The following is a 22,247-nucleotide window of genomic DNA, read 5'->3' as shown; positions in this document are numbered from 1 at the left end:
TGCGCCCAGTGAAGCTGCGGCAGCGGCCGAGGCTCCGCCCCGTGACCGCTGCCGCCCTCTTCCGGGTGCGCGGGGCGGAGGGGGGGGGGTAGTGCGGGGGGCGGGGGGGTGCGCTTGTGAGGGGAGGTGGGCGGCGGGCTGAGCCGTGAGGGGTGCGGGGGGCCGGGCGGTCTCCTGTGAAGCGGGAAAAGGGGGAGAGGGGCTGCTGCGGAAGGGCACAGCTAGGACGTGTTAGCAGGTGGGAGCGGGGGCAGGTCTCTGAGGTGAGTGAGCCCCCGGGGCCGGGTGCCATCTCTTTCCCCTCCCCTGTTCTCCTCAGCGCTGCCTTGGGGAGGGAGGGAGCGAGGGAGCGAGGGAGCGAGGGAGCGGGGCTCGTCTGCCGTTGAGTAGGGGAACCCTGAGGAGAAACTGGGGTCACACGTTAGCAGCAGAGCTCTCCGGCGAGAGTGCAGGAGTCTCCCCCGCATCCTCCTGCTTTCCCCGTGCTCTTATTGGCGTTTTATGATCCCAGGTTGAACATTTTGGAAGCCGCAGTGTCATTTGACGTGTCTTGGCGAGGGAGGAACGCTGGCCGTGTTTTGCCGTCTCTAGTTACGGGTTGGCAGCTGGAGCCGGGGGGGAGCCCTTGAAGTGGTAACTGCAAGCTCAAGGCAGAGTGACAGAGAAAGGTCAGGGCAGGACAGAGGTGGGGTCACTGGTGCAGTGTTTTCCCTCAGCAGGTCTTGGAGCATCATCCAAGGTCATATTTATCCCCATTTTCTAGAAGCCAAGGAAAGGTTGTTACTCTTTCAAGGTCATACGGTAGGCTAGTGCCTAACAGGTCTCTCAGGTCTGAATTCATTTTTAAGTCTGTCATTCCCTATAAAGCAAACAACTGGAGATTGATTGATATAAGATAGATGTTGGAGTTGTGCCAGCACTATAATTATTCTGTGACAAGGTGTTAGGATTAGGGGTATGGCAGGTTTCTCTGATGCCAGGATGCCAGAAAGGCCAGGCGGCTGTGGAGGAGAGAAGTGGAGTTGGGCCAGGCAGTTTAGCCAGCAATATGTGAGGGAAATAAGCAACATTTGAGGTAAGGCAGTGCAGTGTATGAGAGAAAGCATGATTGCTGTGTTATTAGTTATAGCACAGTAAAATCTCAGGGCTGTCTTCATTTTTTTTTCCCTTTCTGACTGCACTGTGAAGGGGGGGGGGGGGGGTGATTCATTACAGCCTAGATTTCTTCTGTTTTCTTCCAATGATCCAATGAGAAAAAGACAGCAAAACCAGGCTGTAACATCTGTGTTTGAAGCAAAGAAATGAGATCCAAGATGAGAGACAAGTCTGATTTTTGAAGACAAAAAAAGAAGGACTAATAGGTGGAAGCTTTAGGACTGTATGTCCATAGTTTTCAATTCTCCTGACAGGAGAAAAATGAAAAAATATCTTGCACACCACTTCATGGCTTTCATCAGCTTGTTTATGAAATTGTACTATTGTGATAAATATATTCCTAATTTACTCATTTTTTTAAGTAAATGGAAATTCCATATGGCTATTGCTTATAGCACACAAGGTGCCATAATTAATCAAAAGGGGGAAGGAAAGGGATATAAAAAGAGGATGGGGAAAATGAGGAATAAATTTAAGTCCATCAGGAGTTAGATTTGAGGGAAAGAGTTGCAAAAGTAGAAATAATTGAGAACGTTTTGGAATTGCAAAGTCATAAAAGGTGGGAACAAAGGGTACTACAGGTGTTGGAATGACAAGAACGTTTATGAGAGCATGTTTTATATTTTTGTATGCATGTTTAATGGAGAAAGGAGTCTGAAAGTAAAATTAAACATGAAGAACCATTACCATCTATAGGGCCTAAGAGAATCAAGTTAAAAAGATAAACTGAGCAGTGGATATATTTTTCTGATGTTCTCTGTAAGTATAATTTTTAGATCCTGAGATTCAAACAAATTTCATACTGTATAGTGTGTACAGTATCTTTCTCAAGTCTTTCTGCGACCAATAGAACAAACTAATACTCTAAATATCTGTCTCCTTTAAACTGTAAGCCACTGCTGTATTACAGTATCCTGAACCCTTCTCCGTCCCCTGGAGAAATCCCATTTTGACAGTCCCACGGGGAAAGCAATGGTACGTGCCAGCTGCCTTTCTAACACTTTTTGGCGCTGCCAAGTGGCTCATGTAACAACAGAGTTCTACCTACTTTTCAGCGAGGGCATTAATTTAAGCCTTCCTTTTCTGTATGGGTGCCAGCTTTCAGAGAAGTTGGATGGGTTTAGTTATCTCTCAGACTTTTTTACTCCTGTTTCAAATTGCCTAACAAGTTCAAAAGTTATCGGGGCAGACTCATAGACTAAGTTAAAAATATAGAAAGTGGTTGCATTCTGAAATGATATACAACTATTGTATGGGTATTTTATGAGGTATTTGATGCTTACCAGAAAGTGTCCATCTTAGAACTGTGGAAAGCAACAGGTGGATGAAAAGAGTTCGGTATAAAATGCTCAGCCGCTGCACTGTGCTCAGGAGGAGTAAGGAGGACATGTAAGCTCATGCTTCGTTTCTGCGAACCACTGTTTGCCACACAACCAAAAGAGGCAGTGAGCTTTGGTAGCCATGTTAGGTAAGGGCAGCAAGATGCCACTTAGGTGGCCATCCTTCTTCCGGGCAGGAAGTCCATAAAAATTTTATGATAGCCATCATAGCTGAGGGCAGAAACAGCCTGCTCTAGAGCCATCTTGGATAAGGGAAATGGAAGGGAGGTGACTGTCACATTTGTCCCCTAAAGAGCTAGTGTCTGTTTCAGGATGATGAAATGCAGCAGAGGTAGAGTTTATGTGCATACCTGCCAAATATCTGGATTTGGGCTTGAGTGTGTGAAAGCGCAGGAGAGATTCTTTGGTCTTAATGACTTCATGTAAAATAAGATATTTTGCTGAAGGAAGCCTGTTGTGAATTCTAAGTTAACTGTAACTGACTAGAGAAGAAAAACACTGAGCATCGTTCTAGGCAACTCAGTGCCAGATTTCTGAGTATTGTGCAATGATGATCTAAAAGCTACCAAAATATTAATATACATCAGATTAAGATTGTCAGTGGAGTGGTGTTGTGAACCAGTTGCTTAGTGGGAGATCCTGATTCAAGAGAGATTTTTACATTTGGAATGAATGAGGCATGCTGTATAGCAAAAGCTCAGTTTCTAGTATAAAAATTAAGATGCAAACTGATAATGAAAACAGAATAAACAGGTAAGGAGAAATTTGGAGATGCACAGTTTTCTACTGAGTTCTCATCCCTGAAACTCACTCATCAGCAATTTGCTAATCAGTTTTGCATTGATTTTCAGTAATACAACAAATTTTATGTATAATTGCACTCTTTTAAGCCATACCAAATTTTAAAATATGACAGTCTATAAAGGCATTTACTGCTACGTAGAGCAATGTGGAAACGTATAGCAAAGTTTGAACTGTTATTTACATCCTAACATATCTTTTGCAAAACAAGCTAGCCTCAGAAGTAGCTTCTGAGACATTTAGAAACAAGCTGAACTGTCAAAAGTAAGGAACTGTTTCAGAGCAGTAGGTTCATTTTCCTGGAGCTATAGATGTGTCAATTTGGGTGTTAACGCTACAAAAACGTAGTTCACAGCAAGCACTTTGTGTCCACTAGAGGACTGGGAGGAGGACTAGCTGCATGGCCTGTCAGACTATCTCAGACCAGTGTTTGCTGATCTATAGTTGCTTTTGAGATGCAATGACTGAAAATGTAATCAATTTTTTCTTAAGTAGGAGACGTGATCTCACGAAATAATTTAAACAAGGAGTGGCAAGATTATTGTGACGTGGTGATTCTACAATTTGTTGAAATATTCTGGTTGCAATTCTTGATAAAATTCACAATATTCTGTGCATGCATGATAGTGGATATCGCTGAACAGTCACAGGAGTAAATGGTGTAGTTGCAGTGTATGTTGGGACAGCAACAATCTCATTTGAATTTTTGGATACCTGTTTGTTTTAGGAGCTGGTGAATACATATATGTTCTACAAATGTGTTCTCTAGCAGTGTGTCTCTGTCCATACTGGTGTATCATTAGAAGTAACTGGAGCAAGATCATGTCCTCAGAATGATGATCGTTACTGGCAAACAACAACAGGTATTTTCTAATAGGTTTTTTGCAGCTTTCATGATCACATTGAAAAAGAGACAAATTATCTTAGATTAATAAAGATCACAGATAACACGAAGCTGTAATACATCTAAGAGCTGGTTTCCACTTCAGTTTTAACTATGAACTTTGCTATACAGTGTTTGAACCACTGTATGTAAACCACTTTGTAAAAGATTCTGCACAGATATAGGCATTGGTATGTACGTGTCTGACCGCTGAGTCTCTGCTTCCAGTGGCAGTGATCATACAAAATCCTTTTTATAAGCTCCCCAAGCTCCTCCTTAAAACTTATAAGGACTTTATTCCTCACTACTCTTGTTGGAAAACTTTGTTCAAAACCTTATTTCTCCAGTGATTAGAAAATTTATTCTAATTATCAGCCCGGATTTATTGAAGGGTGGTTACACTTTTTTTATTGTAGCATTATCATTGTTCTTTAGTTTCAGACTTTCTGTTCCTGATCTTTTAACTCTCTGACTGATTATATAAAGAACAATTGCGTTATCTTTCAGCATTAATTTTGAAAGAATAAGCAACTCGGCTGGTTTAATCCTCCTTTGTCAGGTAGATTCTCCATTTATCTTGTTTTCATTCAGACCCTTCCCTACTCCTATTTCCAGTTTGCATTAAGCTTATTAAAAGATGCTCATACCCAGTATACAAATGAGGATCTTACTACATAACAGACAATTATATTAATGTAATATACATAGTAAGCATATATTGAATATACTATTTAATTTACCTTGTATATTAAATATATGCATGTGTTATATTTATACAATTATATATAAAATGTATTATTTATACTCTATATATCCTATATTTATATACACAACATACATTGTATCGTCTGTTGATAATATATGTATATGGTATATATAAATAAGTATAATGTAACATGCATACTGTTAATACAGTATTATGCTAATATATAACTAATTTTACATACAATGTTTCTTGATTTCTAATGAAATTAGGTAAGTTGGTATATCTGGCATTTTCATGGCTTTATCATTTTAGTAGAACATAGTCATCATGTAACCAGCTCTTAGTTGCTTTTCTATTAATATGAGGTTGACTTTTTTAAATGTTTGATGTTTTCTGTGGCTGTTTGAAAAATAAGGAAAAGTGTTTTAAAAATAAGTACGACATTTCTGGTGTTTGGTTGTTTGTTTCTTTGTTTTAAATAGATGTATTTACTAGACCAGATCTAATTTTCAAATACAAATAAAATATTGCTTTAAAGTGAAATCTCAAGGCGGGGGGTGAAGGGGGGTAAGTGAGGTGAGCAGAAGATGTTTATCCAATTCTTTGGTGTTACTCAGTGGATATGAACAGTCTGCACAGTCACTCCCTGCTGAAGCTGATGGAAGTTGGCCAACCAGCAGCCAACACAACATTTGCTGCTACCTGATAGAAAGCATCCTGCTGAGAGAGGCAGGATGGAACGGTAGAGATAGCAGCTGTAGGAGAAAGATAGAGGGTGGAAGAAAGCAAGATAGGCTCAAATGCTGAACAGTTTTGGCTCTTTAGAATCCAGCTGCCCCACATAGGCCTATACGCACTTTTATTCCAGCAACTGACATCGCATGGGATGCTTTTTCTAGAAGATACTCTTGTCCAAACCCTGCCAAGTATTTTTATGAACAGATTGCTGTCTGTCCGCAAAATAAGACAAAATAAGAGTTCATAGAGTGCTTTGCAAGGGCAAATTCCATGTGCAGAGCCCTACTGTTTCATGAGACTGTATTGCAATTTGTAGCAAAACGTTCTCAGTTAATAGATTCCCAACTTTGAAGTCCAAATTTTGTCCTACAGTGATATGCTTCTTGAAGGAGAAACAGGAATATCTCCAGTAGGTGAGAATCCTCTCTTCTTCAGTGACTTCCTTCTCAAAGATCATGTCTGTAGTCTCTAAACTTTCTCCTGCCAAAAGATGATTTCTGTTAAGCATCAAGTGGAATTAAGTTATTGGTTATTGTTTGTTTAAGAAAATGAGCAGAAAATATCAGTCTAAGTACTTTATTCATCTTATTTTACTTGTATATATTTATACTTTTTATTCACATGAAAACTTCCAAATAGAGGCCAGCAAAAACTAGAAGGCAATGTGTGATAATAATAGCTAAAATTTTGTTATAAAAATATAAACAAGGGAAGGCTTGTAAGAAGCTGAGAGATGATACCTTTTCTTAAAGCGAGTGATAAAAGCTTTTGGCTGGGCCCTGTTTCAGCTCTTAGATGGAAACAGGAAATGAAATATCGCTGCAGAATCACTGCTCTGAGTTTAACCTGATGAAGTTAAGGTTTAGTCGTGTCTTTTTTCGTATAGTAATCTTTTACAGAACTCAGGAGTTAACTATTGGAAAAGTTTGTGAGTCTTACATGGCATCATGGTAAAGTACCTGAAGCAGCTAGAGACAGCAAGAGCCTTCTTGTACAGCCACTGCTGTTGCATAACTCCATTCATATCTTAGTTTATATCTAAAATTCACTTTGCCGCTAATGGTTTATGATAACTGAAGGCTGCTATATCTTAAATTATTACAATGATAATTTTGTGTATTATAATTTTGTCTGAGTTACATGTTTGTTCCTCCTTTGTCTAGGAAATTAGTGTAATGATCAAAGCATACTTTGATTTCTAGCAGTTTGTTTTTGATAGATAAACAAATGTTGTTAATGGGTCTTAAGGAAACAGTGCATCTAAGGAATCATAAATTTTCTATGAAGTATGTATAGATGTGGTATCTTGGTTTTAGTATTTGCAACTTCTATTGGGAAAAAGCAGCATGTAGTAGTTCAGGCAACCAGCCTGTCTGCATCTACTGTGGTTGAAGCTGTTCTAGTAGCAGTCAACCTAAAGTCTGGTGTGAATAACTAAATAATGAGTTACAGGTCAGGGCGGGGGAGTGATTTGTTTAATAAAGTAGCTATTTAGCACTTTCAACGCCACAAAACGTTTCCTGCTGAAATAGAAATGAGACGTGGAGTGTGCTAAAAGAGTATTGGAAAGCTTTTACATTATTAAATAAAGAGCTTGGCTTTTGGCTAAGGCACTGAAATAGGTTTTCAGGCATTTGGATGCTTGCACTTTTATTATTCCAATTTCCTGCGCAGGGTAAAGTTGTCCAAGCATCATCAGCCTACGGGCTATTTCCAACCGACTCCTGAATGATGCTCAGTGTTGTGTAGGCCCAAACGTAGACGTGCCCGTTAGTGACTTAGCGACAACCTCGTCCCCATCCAGATGCCGTTCGCTCACACGCCAAACAGGAGACGACTGTGATCGTGTGCCTGCGCCGCCGCCTGCAGAAGCTGCCCCGCACTAGCACCCTGCCGGGGCACCAATGACGGCGGGCGGTCCGCTCTCGGGCGCGAGGCTGCTCCGGCTCGCGCCGCCCCGGCCTCCCTCAAAGCGCGCTGCGCGACCCGGCCCCCTCGCTCCTTCCGAGCAGGGCGCGCGCGCGGCCGGGCCGCGGCAGAAGGAACGCGGGGGGGTTTTCCGCCGGTGGGCGCGCCAAGGGCGGCGAGTCCGCCCGTCCCTTCCTCTGCGGGCCGCCGGGGGGAGCTCCGCGCCTACCTCTCCCCCCCCCCCTCCGCAGTAATGGTTTGGACTCCCCGGCGCCGGCCGCCCCCCTCTCCGCTGGTGCCCGCTTGGACTCTTCCGCTTCAGGCGGCTCCGGTCCCCGGGGGAGCGCGGAGGAGGCGGCGCGCCGGGGGTCACGTGACTCCCGGCGGCGGGGCCGAGGCGGGAGCCGGCGCGGCGGCCGGCAGCGCCATGTCGCTGCGGGAGCGGAGCCCGAGCGGCGCCGGCGAGGCCGGCGAGAACGCGGCGGCGGAGGCGGCGGCGGCGTCGCCGGCGGAGCCGGATGGCCCGGGCCGGTGCCTGTCGCTGCTGCCCTGGGACCGTTTCTCGGCCTGGCTGCACTGCGTGTGCGTGGTGGGCTTCGACCTGGAGCTGGGCCAGGCCGTGGAGGTACGTGAGGCGGCGGGAGCGCGGTGGCCGCCGGGCTTCGGCGGGGCGCCTCGGTGGGCTTGTGGGCTCCGTTCCCCGCGGGGGCGGGCGGCTCTGCGGCAGGGCCCCGCCGGAATCGGGCACTTCCTCTGGTGCCGGTGTTGCACAGCAGCGGGGGAAGCTCGGCGGCGTTCGGAGAGAAGTGTGATTGTGCAAAATCCCCAAAAGGCGACTGAGGGGAGGGAGCGAGCTTCGGCCAGCTCTGGCAGAGCGTGCGGAGAGAGCGGGAGGGAGTCTTTGGTGGGAAAACAGCTCTCACGGAGCGTGAGGTGAGTGTCGTTATTTTCAAGGAACTGTTTTCGTCCTGCCGGGTGTCACATCAGTGAGCCGTTGTGGACGGTTTATCATCTCGTGCCAAGATTTGCGTTAAGTACATCGTCAGCTCGCTTTATATACGGATAGCACTAATTTCCATGACATCTAGATGTTAAAGTTTTTGAAAGAGCGCGATAATAACGTCAGTGCAAGTAGTCTTCACAATTAATAGTTTTCTCCAGATCGCTGAGGCATGCAAATAAATTCCTTAAACGTTTGAAGCGTTTTCCTTGCACCATTAAATGAATGTCAAACTGCGGCAACGATGCGTTAGTGACGCTGCCACAAACGGCAGGGTTTTTTTAACTCCCTGCTGCTCTTTGCCGTTTTGTGCAACAGGCAAACATCTATGAAATTGTGTATGAAACTGCATTAGGGAACTGATTGGGCTGAAAAATAAACTGGAAAGAAGAATTATCATTTGGATCAGTTTCACATCGTGTTTCACCATGTTCGCCATATGACTGTGCAGCAAACGGTGTGCAGGGAAAAACGTATTGTCTTTTTTCTTTTTTTTTCTTTTTTTTTTTTTCTTTTTTGTTAAAGTGGTGCTAGCATAACTGTATGGCAGACTGGCCTAAAATTCAACCAAGCTAGCTGTTACAATATTTAAAATACATAAGTGATGTGCATTGTTGGCTGCAAGAGAAATGCAAATAAAAAACAGGATACTGTGCTAATTATCTAAATTATATTCGCTTGATGTTATAAGGTGTTGTTAGCAACAAAGATGAGCGTTTCTTTATAACCTGTGACTTAAGCAGATAATGTGCTCGGTGGCTGAGGGAAGCACAGAATAGGCTCTGTCCTGTCTGCAAACAATTCTGTTAACACTCCCATTAGTTTTAGTTGAATGGGTGCATAAAATGAAGCTGAAAATGTCTACGTAACTAAGGCTTGAGATTTTTCAGTCATGTTGCTGCAGGAAGAGTAACTAGCTTTTAGTTTCAGTTGGAATTCTGGGAAGATACACCAGCTAGTGAGGAAAAGGAGTATTTTCAAGTCTGGTCTGTACTCCAATCATCTGACTAGATGCAGATCATTTCAGCATAATTCAGCTGCTGAAAGAGTTACATTTGAGTGTATTGCTTAGCATAAGATAGCATAGGAAAAAGTTAAGAGATTAAAAAAAGTTGATGGGAGGTTTACTAAATGCAGTACGCAGGTGTTCCACTCATGCCTACTTTTAGTTTTGGTGAAACTGAGAGTATGTTGTATGGCTGGACGTCATTGGATAGAAGACTGAGGGAAAAATAAATGAATTGGAGACTTTATGGCCAGGGGACAGAAAGCCTGCTTAGTCAGAGACCAGCCAGTGGATATATTTGTAGTTTTCTATAGAGTAGGATAGTGTTGTACTATCAGGAGATACATTTACTTACGTTTTGTCGGACAAGGTTAAATTAGATAACTGGATGTTAGCAGCATGGTAATATGAGGACTCTACATTAGTGTTCTTGCATTGAACTTCAGTTCTTAGAGTAAGTTCCCACCTGTGGAAGCCCTGAAACCTTCTTTGAAACATAATCTTTGAATTTATATTGAGTTTTCTTTGCTAGCCACCCATTTCAGTAGTTTTGGGGGTTTTTTGAGGAAGTTTTTAGCTGAAATTTAAGTATCTCAGGTTTGTTCTCTTTTCTCTATGTTCTTTTCTACTTACTTGCATAATCACTGATTTTGTACATCCAGTTTTTTTTTAAATGAGAGTGCTTCCTTATCTTACATTGTATTGCATCATTTTTGATTTCTGCATTGTAAAAACATATTAAATAAATTTACTTTTTTTTTGTCCGTACGAAAGCCGTGGCTTTTTGAGTGTGTTCCTTGAGCTTTCTCGGTTCCCAGCTCTCATTTGGGGTCAATGTTCATCCTCCAATGGTTAGTATTAATGTAGAAGGTATTTTGTGATTGAATTTTGATTACTCCTAAGTATCCATTGCAGCAGATTTTGGACGCTAATGTGTTCTTGGCTTTCTGTGGAATTGTCTACTGAATTTTGTATGTAAAAGTTAAATCTAAAGGGTGTGATGTTGCTCTCCTTTGAGTTTTGTTGCACCAAAAATCTCAAGTACTCTGATTGTTTTTTAAATGTATCTATATGGTCTCCAGCTGGCATCCAAAATACCCTGTAAGATGGGTGATCAAGTTAGCTTAAAAGCATATGAACAATAAGAACAGAGACATATTAGTAGCTTACCATTGAAAATAGCCTAAGGCTAGGCAGGTGTTCGAGGGTTGTATCATAAAAATATTTAATAGAAGCTTACTGATTATACCCAGTTTATTTTCAAGTAAAATAATACTTTTTTCCTGTAGGTAATATATCCTCTACATTCAAAACTCACAGATAAAGAGGTGAGTCGTGGTTGCTGTATAAATGTATCATTTGGTTTTACTTTAGTAATTTCAGGAAATATAATGGCGCTCTTTTCTTTTCCCCACCCTTTAGAAAACCAATATTTGCTATTTGTCTTTTCCAGATTCTAATTCAGGTAAGTGCTTCCTTCACTTTGTAGTCATCTGTTGTTGGACTAAGCTATCTTAAAAAAGATAGAATTTGACAGTATATATTAATGGTTTTAGATTAAATACTTATATGAATATCTTAATATTACAATACGGCAAAGTTGCAAATAAGGTTAAATATAAAACTGTAATCGCCTGTATGGCAGTAAGGTCTGAGAATTCTTTTTTATTTTATGCAAGTGAAATATCAGGAATGTGAATGTCCAGATGACAGACATGCAGACATTTCAGAATACTTTGCAAGTAGAGAATGAACATCTTAATTTTGCTTTGAAACAAAATAATGGTATTGTCACTGTAGAGGGGAGTGTAGGCACATAATTTGAAGGGTTTAATAAAGCAAATGGAAGGGATATGGAACCCTCTTCTCATAAAGGAGTAAATGTGTATTTTCTAAATTCATAACAGCAAAACTGACTTTTAAATTCAAAAGCATTTGGAAAGAACAGTTGTGAAGGGAAAACCTAGCCTATCCTGTATCTTCTCTATTCCTGATGCTTCTGTTGCTGTGTGTGGTCCTGCTTGCTAAATTCTTCTTTAATCTAAACTTCTACTGTTCTGCTGCCAAAGAGAAAGTGGAGGCATGTGGCTGATGACTTGGACCACCTGCAGAAAGATATGGCAGAAGTACAGACGCTTCCTTTCACATTTATTTCTTTACAAAAGTCAGAACCTGTAGTAACAGACTTGTCCCTATAACTGCTTTTGCTCTCTGCTTTTGGTTGCTCTGCAGCATAACAATTCTCATATGGGGTGATGGGAGTTGTGTGCTTTTAATGTGTGTGAGCTCTCTTATGTAATTTTACAAAATATCTTGGCTAATTTTTCCCCTTTGTCTGAATGTAATTAAAATTAAGGTATTTTCTCTGTTCTTGATATCCTGTGTGTAAATAGAGGAAGAGCTTCTTATTATTGAAAGAGAAGATGAGCTAACTGTATCTTCTTATTACTCTCATTGTTAATGGTTATAAATCTGTCCAACCTTCAAAAGGTGTATTGAAGGTACAAAATAATGCATTAGGAACAAAGGCCGATTTTTTTAAATTTGGGGGGGTTGTTTTTGGTTGTTGGGTTTTTTTCAAATAAGAGTGGTAGCAAAGCTATTTTAGGCAGAATAGGTATACGTAAGGATGGTTTACTTTCAGCAGGAAAAAAAAATCCCACATTTTTGCTTTTTATAAGTCCCTGTTAAGAACCTGTAGGTTCTTGATCGTTCTTGGTAGGCTGAAGTTTGAAATTATGTAGAGGGATTACCTGCCTAAAACCTGTGTTCTAGAAATTAGCTGGGAGTGTATGCTCTCTGTTATGATTTATTTTTTCACTGTAGGCTGTAACATAAAAAGAAAAGCTTTGTGTAATATAGCAATGAAGAAAGTTACTAGCTTGCAGCTAAATTTGAGGTCAGTCTGTCTTAGGTTTTCATGGCTCAAAAGATGAATTCAACTTTTTTTTTTTTTTTTCTTTTACAACTACAAACAGATATCATTCTAGGACTTGTAGTGGCTATTAATTTAGGGGAAAAAATTGATTTAATCAGGTACTAGATCATGACACTTTTTGTGTTTTTAAGCTAAGTTTCATAGTACAGTTATCTTTAAAATAATGCTTTTGCCTTTTCTGCATGGATAGTTGAAGAAAGAATAGACATTTACCAATCTTTTTAAATTCTACATACCAGAAGAGCTTGTTAAATAAAAAGCCATCATATTCTGAATGATACTGCAACATGTTAATGATTAAGGGTAATTTACTTCTAGCTCTTCTGTGTATAGCTTTTTATAATAGCTTTTTTTTTTTTTTTTTTTTTGCTTTGGGTGAAGGGAACTAGCTATGAAAACTTGGAGCAAATGTTTAGTGCTGTGTTATTGGCATGTGCTGTGTTTTTTCTTGTTATGATTGGATCCATATTGCTAAGTACTTGCTTTAGTTACCTGTTTGAATTGGATGGTTATCCCACCATACAGTGTTTTGCTACTTTTGGTTTTGTCTTGGCGCGTTGTGGGTTTCCTGCTGCAACTTCACGGGGTTCATAAGACTCAGACCTGAATGCTCTGAACATGCCAGTATTAATCCACACTGCCAGTTGCACAGCCAGTGAATTTGACTGAGGGTTTGGGTTGTCTGTGGTTGCTGTAGCAGTATGTATGTGACTGAAAGAGAAGAAGATGAAATTGACCTTCTAAGTCTGAAGAATAGTTATCTGGAGAATAGAGTTCTGCATTACTGTTTAATCAGTTAGCACTGGCTGATGTAAGACAGGACAGCTGTGAAGAGTTCAGATGATCAGTAGTGACTTAATGATTTTTTTTTTTTTTCCTGGAGGTCTTATGCAAATTATGCCCAAAGGGTGTAGGAGCAAAGCACTAATGAAGAAGTTAGATTCAGCGTGGAGAAGCAAGTGTCCTTTGCCAGGACTTAGTGCTGTAACAGTAGCTACACGTTTAATAGTAGATTGGTTTTTGTAGTCACTTACATGAACGTTTACATTGTTGCGGGGAAGATAGTCTGCTTACCACAGGTTGGCAATGCTTAGGAGGTTGTCTTTCAATTGATTGTGTTCATGTTAATAACACTACATTCCAAAGGGACTTTTTTTACAGGTTTGCTAGAATGAGTAAAATACCTGAGTGTTCTGAAGATTCTAGCAGTCCCCCATATGACTATTCCCATGAACAGCACATTCTGTTCAGCTTATATAGCTTCTACTTGAACTGAAGTTTTTTTGAAGCTTCTCTTTTAACAGCAGACAGCATTTGTAATGGTGAGAACACAGCCATGACAGTATCAGTGATACAAGTTCTGATACTGTAGTTCTCATGTTCCACCTGGAGAAAGTTTCTTTGATACCTGATGCAAATTCAGCCCAAATTTATTTTCAGACTGCAAATAGTCAATATATGTAGTTACATTTCTCTTTCAGAAAGTAATTTTGACAGAAATTAAGGGAAACTTCACTCCTTGGGAGTATTACTGGGAAGTAGGACTCAGTTTCACTGAGTTTTCTGCAGTTAGTTTTGCGACTTTCAAAAATACTGAGTCCTAGGCGTGCACATGGAGTTATAAGAGATCAGCATAATACACTTTTATCGTGTGACTTACGTATGAACTGTTTGGTGTCAAAAAAAGGCTAAGTGCAGTCATTCAACAGAGAAATGACATGTGGTTAAGATGATCAGAACTATAGAGGCAGACCAATAAAATGTGGAATAACAGTAGGAAGACAGCCATTAGTAGAGCTGTTTAAGGACATGACAGTCTAATAAACTCACTGTGAGGCTGAGTGACTTTTTTTTTCTTGTTGAACGTAGGGTATTTATTGTTGCCAAAGATGCCAAATCATTCACTTGTAAAAATATAAATGTGTAAATGGTCACAATGGCAGAGCATTGTAGCAGTGCAAGATAAATGAACCAAAACTATTATACCTCTTTGGCTGTAATCAAGTCCTCATGTTAAACAAGGCTCAAACTCAGAGTACTGTCTATTTGTTGTTTATCTCTTCCCCCTATGTAGGTTGTCTTGGGGACACACAGTTTTGTTTTAGATTTCGACGGTCTACTGGAAGGAAAGTCTCATTTTGTTGTTTTCTGGACCAATTGGATAGAGATCTACCAGTTTACTTAAAGGTTGGAAATAAGAAAAAATGAAGTTAATTTCTTTTGGGTAATGTTAATTTATGGGTCTTTACGCTTAGATTTAATGTTTGAAAAACAATATCTCTGAAAAGGATGTCCTGAAAGACAAAGCTCAGCAAATGTTTTTTGTAGCATGTAATTATCATAATTATCAACTAATAATAATTACATTAACTATTCTTTAAGTTTTATTACTATGGGGTTTGGACTGCAAGGAATTACTTTGAAGACCAGACCTATTTTGTTACTGACTGGAAACCTGTAGATCAAATTGTAAAAACCATTACCTTTTTGGAAATCTGAAGTGCTTTATAACTTAAAAAAAAAAAAAAAGTTGAGATGTCTCTCTCTGTTTCTACCCTTCCTTTCTTGAAGATGGAGCAGTTACCTAAAAGAGGTAGTGGCCAAAAAGGTGTTCTTAGCATGTCCTTAGGGAATATTGAGGCCTTTAACTATGCTAGTGGGAGTCTGATTCCCAGACTCAGTTTTGATCTGTTTATGTGGCAAATACTTGAATTCCTGCTTGTAGAAAGAATGAAGCTGATGCTCTATCTTTGAAATGCAAAAGCATGCTTCCTTTAATATTCCAAGAATCTTTTATAAAACTAATAGATTGAAAGACTAGTTTTTATCTTTTCAAGTCAGGGCTTTAAGGTTTTTAACTGCTAAAATCTTTTTAGTGCTACTTTGCAAAATTATGAGTGTTGATTTATTCCTCAGGAAATTAATTCTATTTTTGCTTTCATGGTGCGTCAGGAGAATATAGATATAAAAATAGTAAAGCCAGAAAGCACAGCTGTTTCCAAACAGTGGTGTTTTCTCTTTGAAGTACTTATTAAAAAAAACCCCTGCCAATAAACAGAGAGTAATCCTTCTAGTTTATTGTATCTAATGATCTTTGGAGCTTCCAGAGAAATAAACTTTTAAAATGCGTATCAAATGCTTCAAAAAGGACAGTATCAGGTGGTTGTATTGAATTCTTTCCTATCTTTTGCAGAAAGATCCAGCATATTACTACGGCTATGTATATTTCAGACAAGTTCGAGACAAATCATTAAAAAGAGGCTATTTCCAGAAGGTAATTTCAATTCTTTTAGGAAAATATTAATTCAGAAATCAATTATTTTTCAGTGACCTCAGAGGAGCAGGAAGAATATCTTGCTCTCTTAACTAAATTCATTGTTGATTTATAGTAAATTGGTCTAATTTTACATCAGCTATGCTATGTTCCAGCTGCACTGTCAGAACAGAAATTTTTTTGTGTGTTTAAAAACAAAAAGTTGGGAACTTTCAGGAGTTGTTTGTTTGCAGTTGCCTGTAGTCAAATGTGTGGTTGGCTTGCAGGTATGAGAAAAATCACACTTGACGCTCTCTGAGGATAACCAGTAGAACTGCAATAGAACTGAGGGCAAGGGTTAACTTAAAATTATTTTTTGTTTTCTTACTCTCTATTCTAGTCACTGGTCCTCATCAGCAAGCTACCGTATGTCCATCTCTTTCGCACCATGCTTAAGCAAATAGCACCAGAATATTTTGAAAAAAGTGAAGCTTTCCTGGAAGCAGGTACTGGTACTATTATGTTGTTCTGGAAGAGCTCTTATAATATCACATAATTCTTTTGGAGAAATAACAAACACCACTGTCACATTCTAGTTTGTGTTTCTGTCTTCTTGCAGGCTAGAGGGTTGAAACTAGCAGACTGGCTGATTTCTAGATCGCTGAACAGAACTAATCTAATTTTGGATTCTCCATGGGAAAGCTGAAGCTCCCACCTAAAAAAACACCTAGGGTTTTGTTGTATGTTTCAGGACCCGCTGTTCAGCAGAAGTACCTGATGGCAATCCTTAGTTTGCACTCTTCACAAATTTAGTCCTCTTGGGCATTCTGACAACTTCTGTTAAGCAGCTGGTACAGATGTCATCTTGTGTGTGGGTTTCTTGTTGGGGGTGTGGGGGGGTTGGTTTTGGGTTTTTTTGACCTATAAATGCTGTGTTCTTTGTACTGTGTCTGCCCTATACAACATTCATGTCTTTGTGCTTTCACTGAGCAGCAATTTGTGGAAACCATTCTTGATGAAGGAATTGTATTTTTTAATCACCTGTAGATAAACAGGATTTTTTTGACAGGTGGTATTATGAACAAAATAAGCTCTGCAGAAACTACTAGAATTAGTAATGATATTAATAATTTTTTACAACAAAATGCTGAAAAACTTTCTAGCCAAGCTAGAAAGCTAGCTTTTTCCTTAACTGCTTGTGTTCATCTGTTCTACCATAGCAAATATACATAAATGTGTGTTCTTTTCAAAGTTTCTTAATATGTACTTTCATGTTTCTCATACAATACTTTTTCAATTAATTGCAAGTCTAGTTGCTACAAAAAAATTAAGACAAATGGATACTGTTTTCTTGAAATAAAAACTTTATAGTTCTAACAAAATAATACATTAAGAATGTCAAAAAGGCTGTAAAACTTCTTTGGAGTTAGAGTGATTAAGAGATAAGTAGAACTGTTGTGGGCTGTCAGCACTAATTTAAAATTACAGTGTGCACAAAGATGACTACAATATCATGGGTTACAGTATATATAAACTAGTTATAAATTATACATTTATTTTTCAAGTTTGTAGCGATGTTGATCGTTGGCCACCACCAATTCCAGGGAAAATACTGCATTTGCCTATTATGGGTATTATAATGAAGGTAAATACTCCTGCACTTATTTTTGTCTGAGCATGTTTTCCCCTTCGTTTACTGTATAGGTACTCACTGTATTCTGCCTTGTTTTCAGTGTCTCATACTTCAGAACAGGAATAGATGTATACTCACCTCAGAGTTAAGTTCTGGGAGATCTTGATTAGGTTCCTTGATTGGGGGGAGGAGTAAAGGATCTTTTATAGTGCATAAGATAACATGTAATTTTTGTAGATGTTAAAAAGCCATGTTTCAATACAACTACTAATTGCAGTGTCTGTATTATCCTTCTGGAATATGCATTCCAGGAGACTTTAATGCTAATTATATTTGTCAAATCAAACATTAAGTAACACTTCAAAATACTGAGAATTAAGTTCCAGTTAAGCAAATTAAATATATTGATGAAAATAATTCTTGTTCCTGAAGTTTGACAAGTAAAAATCTTTTTTGGCCCACACATCAGAAATTAATTTCTTGGTCTGTTGATAATTTTCGATGAAAGTGAAATATGTCTGAAGAAAGCTATTGAAGAAGTTGTATCTAGTGCATGGGGAGGAACTGTGGAGGTTAAATGGTGGCTAAGAACTGAGCCTCTGGGAGCCATAGCATCTTCCTATGAAATGCAATTAAATGGATTTGATGGATCCGGAGGTTACAGTCGGAAGTATGTTTTTAGCAGTGTCCTAGTTTCAGCTGGGATAGAGTTAACTGTCTTCCTAGTAGCTGGTACAGTGCTATGTTTTGAGTTCAGTATGTGAAGAATGTTGATAACACTGATGTTTTCAGTTGTTGCTAAGTAGTGTTTAGACTAATGTCAAAGATTTTTCAGCTTCTCATCCCCAGCCAGCGAGAAAGCTGGAGGGGCACAAGAAGTTGGCACAGGACACAGCCAGGGCACCCGACCCAAACTGGCCAACGCGGTATTCCATACAGTGTGACATCCCGTCCAGTATAGGAACTGGGAAGTGGGGGCGGGGAATCCCCGCTGGGGGACTAGCTGGGTGTCGGTGGGCGGGTGGTGAGCAATTGCGCTGTGCATCATTTGTACTTTCCAATCCTTTTAATATTGCTGTTGTCATTTTATTAGTGTTATCATTATAATTATTAGTTTTTTCTTTTTATATTCTATTAAACTGTTCTTATCTCAACCTGTGAGTTTTACTTCTTTTCTCGATTTTCTCCCCCATCCCACTGGGTGGGGGGAGTGAGTGAGAGGCTGCGTGGTGCTTAGTTGCTGGCTGGGGTTAAACCACGACAAGCAGATACTCTCAAGTTTATGGCTAGACGCATGTACATCACCAGGGAGAGGAAGGGAAGTGTCTGAAGCTGTTCTGAAAGCACAAATTTAATAAAGCAATGTTCTGGATGCTCGATGATAATGATGAGTGTCAGATATGTCTTGTTTGGGTATTGCCTGCATTTATCTCATCAGTAATTCTTATCCATGAGAGTTCAAATTGCGTTCCTAAATTGAGTAGAGCCATAATTACCATCTTCAGTGATATTGTCCCTGTTTTTTTACACTGCTTGGGCAGTCAGTTTTAATTGTTGTGTATAAATTACATTTATTTGCGCGCACCAGCTTCCAGTATGATTAAATTTGTAGTACTCAAGACTTACAGATGCAGACTGAGATCAGAAGAATGATATTTCTGTTGTTCAGTCTATTTGGGTTCTGCCTCATACCCACTGGGATGTCTGATGTTTTAGGAGAGGATTTTTTCATAAAAGTAATTCTGTACTACCTTAAAACCCCGTAACCTTATTTCTGATCATTCTCTCCAACATTTAAATGTATTTTTATTGAAATTATTTTAATAGTTGTGACTAGTGTTATCAATAGTCTTTTTTAACTGAAGTATAATTTTAATATCCTAATACTCAATTTGCAATGTAGCACTACATAGTATTGCATATTGATTCCTGTAGCAATGATCTATAGTCTTCAACTATGTATTCAGTGTTATGTGGATGTCATGTAGAGTAAATTAAGCATCATACTGTAGTACATCCTCTTTAAATGATACATCTTGTCTGTAAGTCAGTATTTTAAGTCTCTGCTGAATTCGATACAAGGAAAAAGTAATCTTTCTTTTTTTTTTTTTCCAAAGTTGCGGATTCCAACATATCGTGACAAGCCTGGAACAACACCAATAGTACAGAATATGCACCAGGTAGAGATTAGATGCTTCTATTGTATATAACCCCAAGGCAAAGCTACATATCTGCATTCATTATTTTATTTTAAACTTGTTCATAAAAGATTGGTAGCAAATCCTCATATACTTTGATAATAATGAAATCCCCAGTCTTTGAAACTTTGAGTGGGGGAGTCTATAGAGCTGGATTCTTCATAGGAAAGGTATTCTAACCCAGTTACCCCAAGTACTTTAGAAGAGGGATGTCTGGCTCCTGGAAGAGCATAGTTGGCTGACAAAGTTACTGAACGTGAACATCCTTCTAATGGGTGAAACTATACTAAACTAGGGTTTTTTTGAGGATGAAAACTGAATTTAAAATCTTTAGCTTTAGAAGATGGATGTAAAAAAGATCTGCCTGTGCCTTCAAGTGTTGTGTGACTGTTTTCTAAACCAGCTTAAGTGTGTTATCTCTTTTCTGGACTGAAAGTTGCATGCCTATAAGTGGTGTGTGTGTTGGGGAAAATCTTGCTTTTAGCACACAAAAATAATTACTTGTGGAGATAATGTAGTACGTACTACAGTAGTACAGTAGTGGTAATTAGGGTATATACCATCTACTGTCTGTAAGCGTTTAAGGGAAACTATTTCATTTAATACCTAGGTGTTCTTATGACTAAAAACCAAGCATTGTGATGTCTTTTAGGCAGATGCTCAGATCTCCATGGCTTTACCAACTGTTCATGAAGTAGATCTTTTCAGGTAGGAGTTTGGACTGATTTATTTCTAGTTGTGAATTCCCACAATTCAAAGATTTATGATGGTTCCATAACACATATCTCATAGCTTGTAAGCTAGCATTTATCAGTATTGGTTTTAATGTTTTTTAGCCAGCTTTACAGAAAAAGAATAATTCAAACAACATGCGGGCTGAAACTGCAATAAATAAGCAAGGTCATTAAGTGTTCCATTTTACAAGAGTATTTTATATGTTTCAAATGACTATTAAATACTACTGCAAACTTCCTTTTTATCCAGTTCTTCATCAAATACATATTTATTCTGGTTATGTTAAGTGTATTAAAATACCTCTGTCTGGTTTTAGGTGTTTCTGTCCAGTGTTCTTTCACATTCAGATGCTTTGGGAACTAGTACTGCTAGGAGAACCACTTGTTGTGATGGCACCATCACCATCAGAATCTTCAGAAACTGTGTTGGCACTTGTTAGGTAAATATGTAGTGGAGCTTCCTAACTAATGATTGAGTGAGTCATTGTAGATTGTAGCTGAGTGCAACTTCATTTGATCTGAATATAACAAAGCATTACAAATTTTAGATTTGCTTGTTTCTTTCATGAAATTTTGCACTGTATACATACAACACGCTTATCCTCTTTCTACCTTGCAGTTGTATTTCACCATTAAAGTACTGCAGTGATTTCAGGCCATATTTTACCATACATGACAGTGAATTCAAAGAATATACAACTCGCACACAAGCCCCGTAAGTAAATCAAACTTTGTTGTGAAGGTGTTCCTCAAAGCCACTCGTAACCATAAATTTGTTTTAAGATACTGCTTAACTATTCTGAATTTCTATCATTAGAGAATTACATTTAGACCCTTTATTTATAAGATTTATCTTGCAGAGTGCATTAATTAGCTGTTTTAAGTTTTCACTCCAGTTAGATAGGATAAAGCAGTTATGAAACAGCGTCATAATTAAACTACATTTGAGCTTCATAGGATACTTCTGTACAGAATAAGGAAAACTGCAAATATGACAGCAAGAAGAGTTTTGCTTTTCCGTAAGGGTTTGTGTATGCAACACCAGCTCTGTAGTAGCTTCTTGGGAAATTGTTCTGTAATTGTTCTTATTTTTGAGCAATTGCATTCTAGAAGTCACTTTGTTTAGTAACATCTGTACAGCTGTTTCATAAAGTTAACCCAGTGGGTGTCCTAGTTGAGAGAATAATTTATAAAAGTAAATATCTCTTAATTAAACATGTTAGAAAAATGTTGTAAATAATTCAGAAATCAAGATTCTTTTTTTTAAGAGCTTAAGTCTACAAAAACAATTCTGTTTGAAACTGCTTTAAGGACACACTTTTCCCCCTCTTTTTTTAATCCTACTCTTATTTTGAGAGCATACACCTCCAATATTTCTTATTGTATGTTATATAAATGCAACTTGATTTGGGAATGGAGTGCATGTGTTAGATTCACTGATCTTTTTATAAATAATTTTTTTTTTTCCTAATGTCTGAACAGGCAGTGGTTATTGTGTTTGGGTTTTTTGTTTCGTTGGTTCTTTACTGTATTTTTCCTCTCAATGAAAGTATTGCCAGAGATACAGCAGTGGAAAAACATACAAACGTAGGCACTATGTTTCCGATTGTATTCCATGGGAGTGGTTATGCAGTATGTAATTTAGTTTCTAAAAATAATTCCAGGAAGAATTTGGTTAAACTTTAGTAACCCATGTTTAAAAATTGCATCTGCTCCTCTGTAGCAAAATAGAAAGGTTGTTCAGTACATATGTTAGTATTTGAAATAGAGCTAGAATTGCTCTGGCTCTCTTACAGAAAACAAAAAAATTAGAAAGATTGGAAATAGGCTTTTAAAGCAGTGGTTCTAAGAAGGGGAAGAATCCATATGATGCAGATTCTGTGTATTTTATTACCTTTAGTGAGAGGGGAGCAAAAGGCTGTTTTTTCACTTGGATGTTTTGATTTATTGTGCC

General features: G+C 38.9%; 1 protein-coding gene across 6 annotated transcripts in view; it reads left to right on the top strand.

The window, feature by feature from the left end:
* The first annotated feature begins 133 nt into the window (after positions 1-133).
* Positions 134-22,247, top strand: part of DENND6A (DENN domain containing 6A) — a 37,601-nt gene continuing 15,487 nt past the window's right edge. For 3 of the 6 annotated variants that reach the window (XR_003927683.2, XM_030043527.2, XM_030043526.2), the window contains exons 1-11: positions 7,770-8,156; positions 10,827-10,865; positions 10,960-11,002; positions 14,550-14,662; positions 15,669-15,749; positions 16,129-16,234; positions 17,294-17,373; positions 19,479-19,541; positions 20,212-20,267; positions 20,611-20,733; positions 20,913-21,008. Coding sequence is in view for 5 of the 6 variants with exons in the window: in XM_030043527.2 (XP_029899387.1) it covers positions 7,785-8,156; positions 10,827-10,865; positions 10,960-11,002; positions 14,550-14,662; positions 15,669-15,749; positions 16,129-16,234; positions 17,294-17,373; positions 19,479-19,541; positions 20,212-20,267; positions 20,611-20,733; positions 20,913-21,008 (1,172 nt within the window). In the remaining variant the exon portion in view is untranslated. Of the gene's footprint in view, positions 4,160-7,769; positions 8,157-10,826; positions 10,866-10,959; positions 11,003-14,549; positions 14,663-15,668; positions 15,750-16,128; positions 16,235-17,293; positions 17,374-19,478; positions 19,542-20,211; positions 20,268-20,610; positions 20,734-20,912; positions 21,009-22,247 lie in introns of those variants that run through there. The other 3 variants (XM_030043531.2, XM_030043529.2, XM_030043528.2) reach the window with 3 other exon arrangements.

The sequence above is a fragment of the Aquila chrysaetos genome, chromosome 20 (genome assembly GCF_900496995.4).
Source record: "Aquila chrysaetos chrysaetos chromosome 20, bAquChr1.4, whole genome shotgun sequence".
In the NCBI taxonomy this organism is placed as follows: Eukaryota; Metazoa; Chordata; class Aves; order Accipitriformes; family Accipitridae; genus Aquila; species Aquila chrysaetos.
Note: the sequence above shows the minus strand (reverse complement) of the source record. Positions and strands in the feature narration are given on the sequence as shown.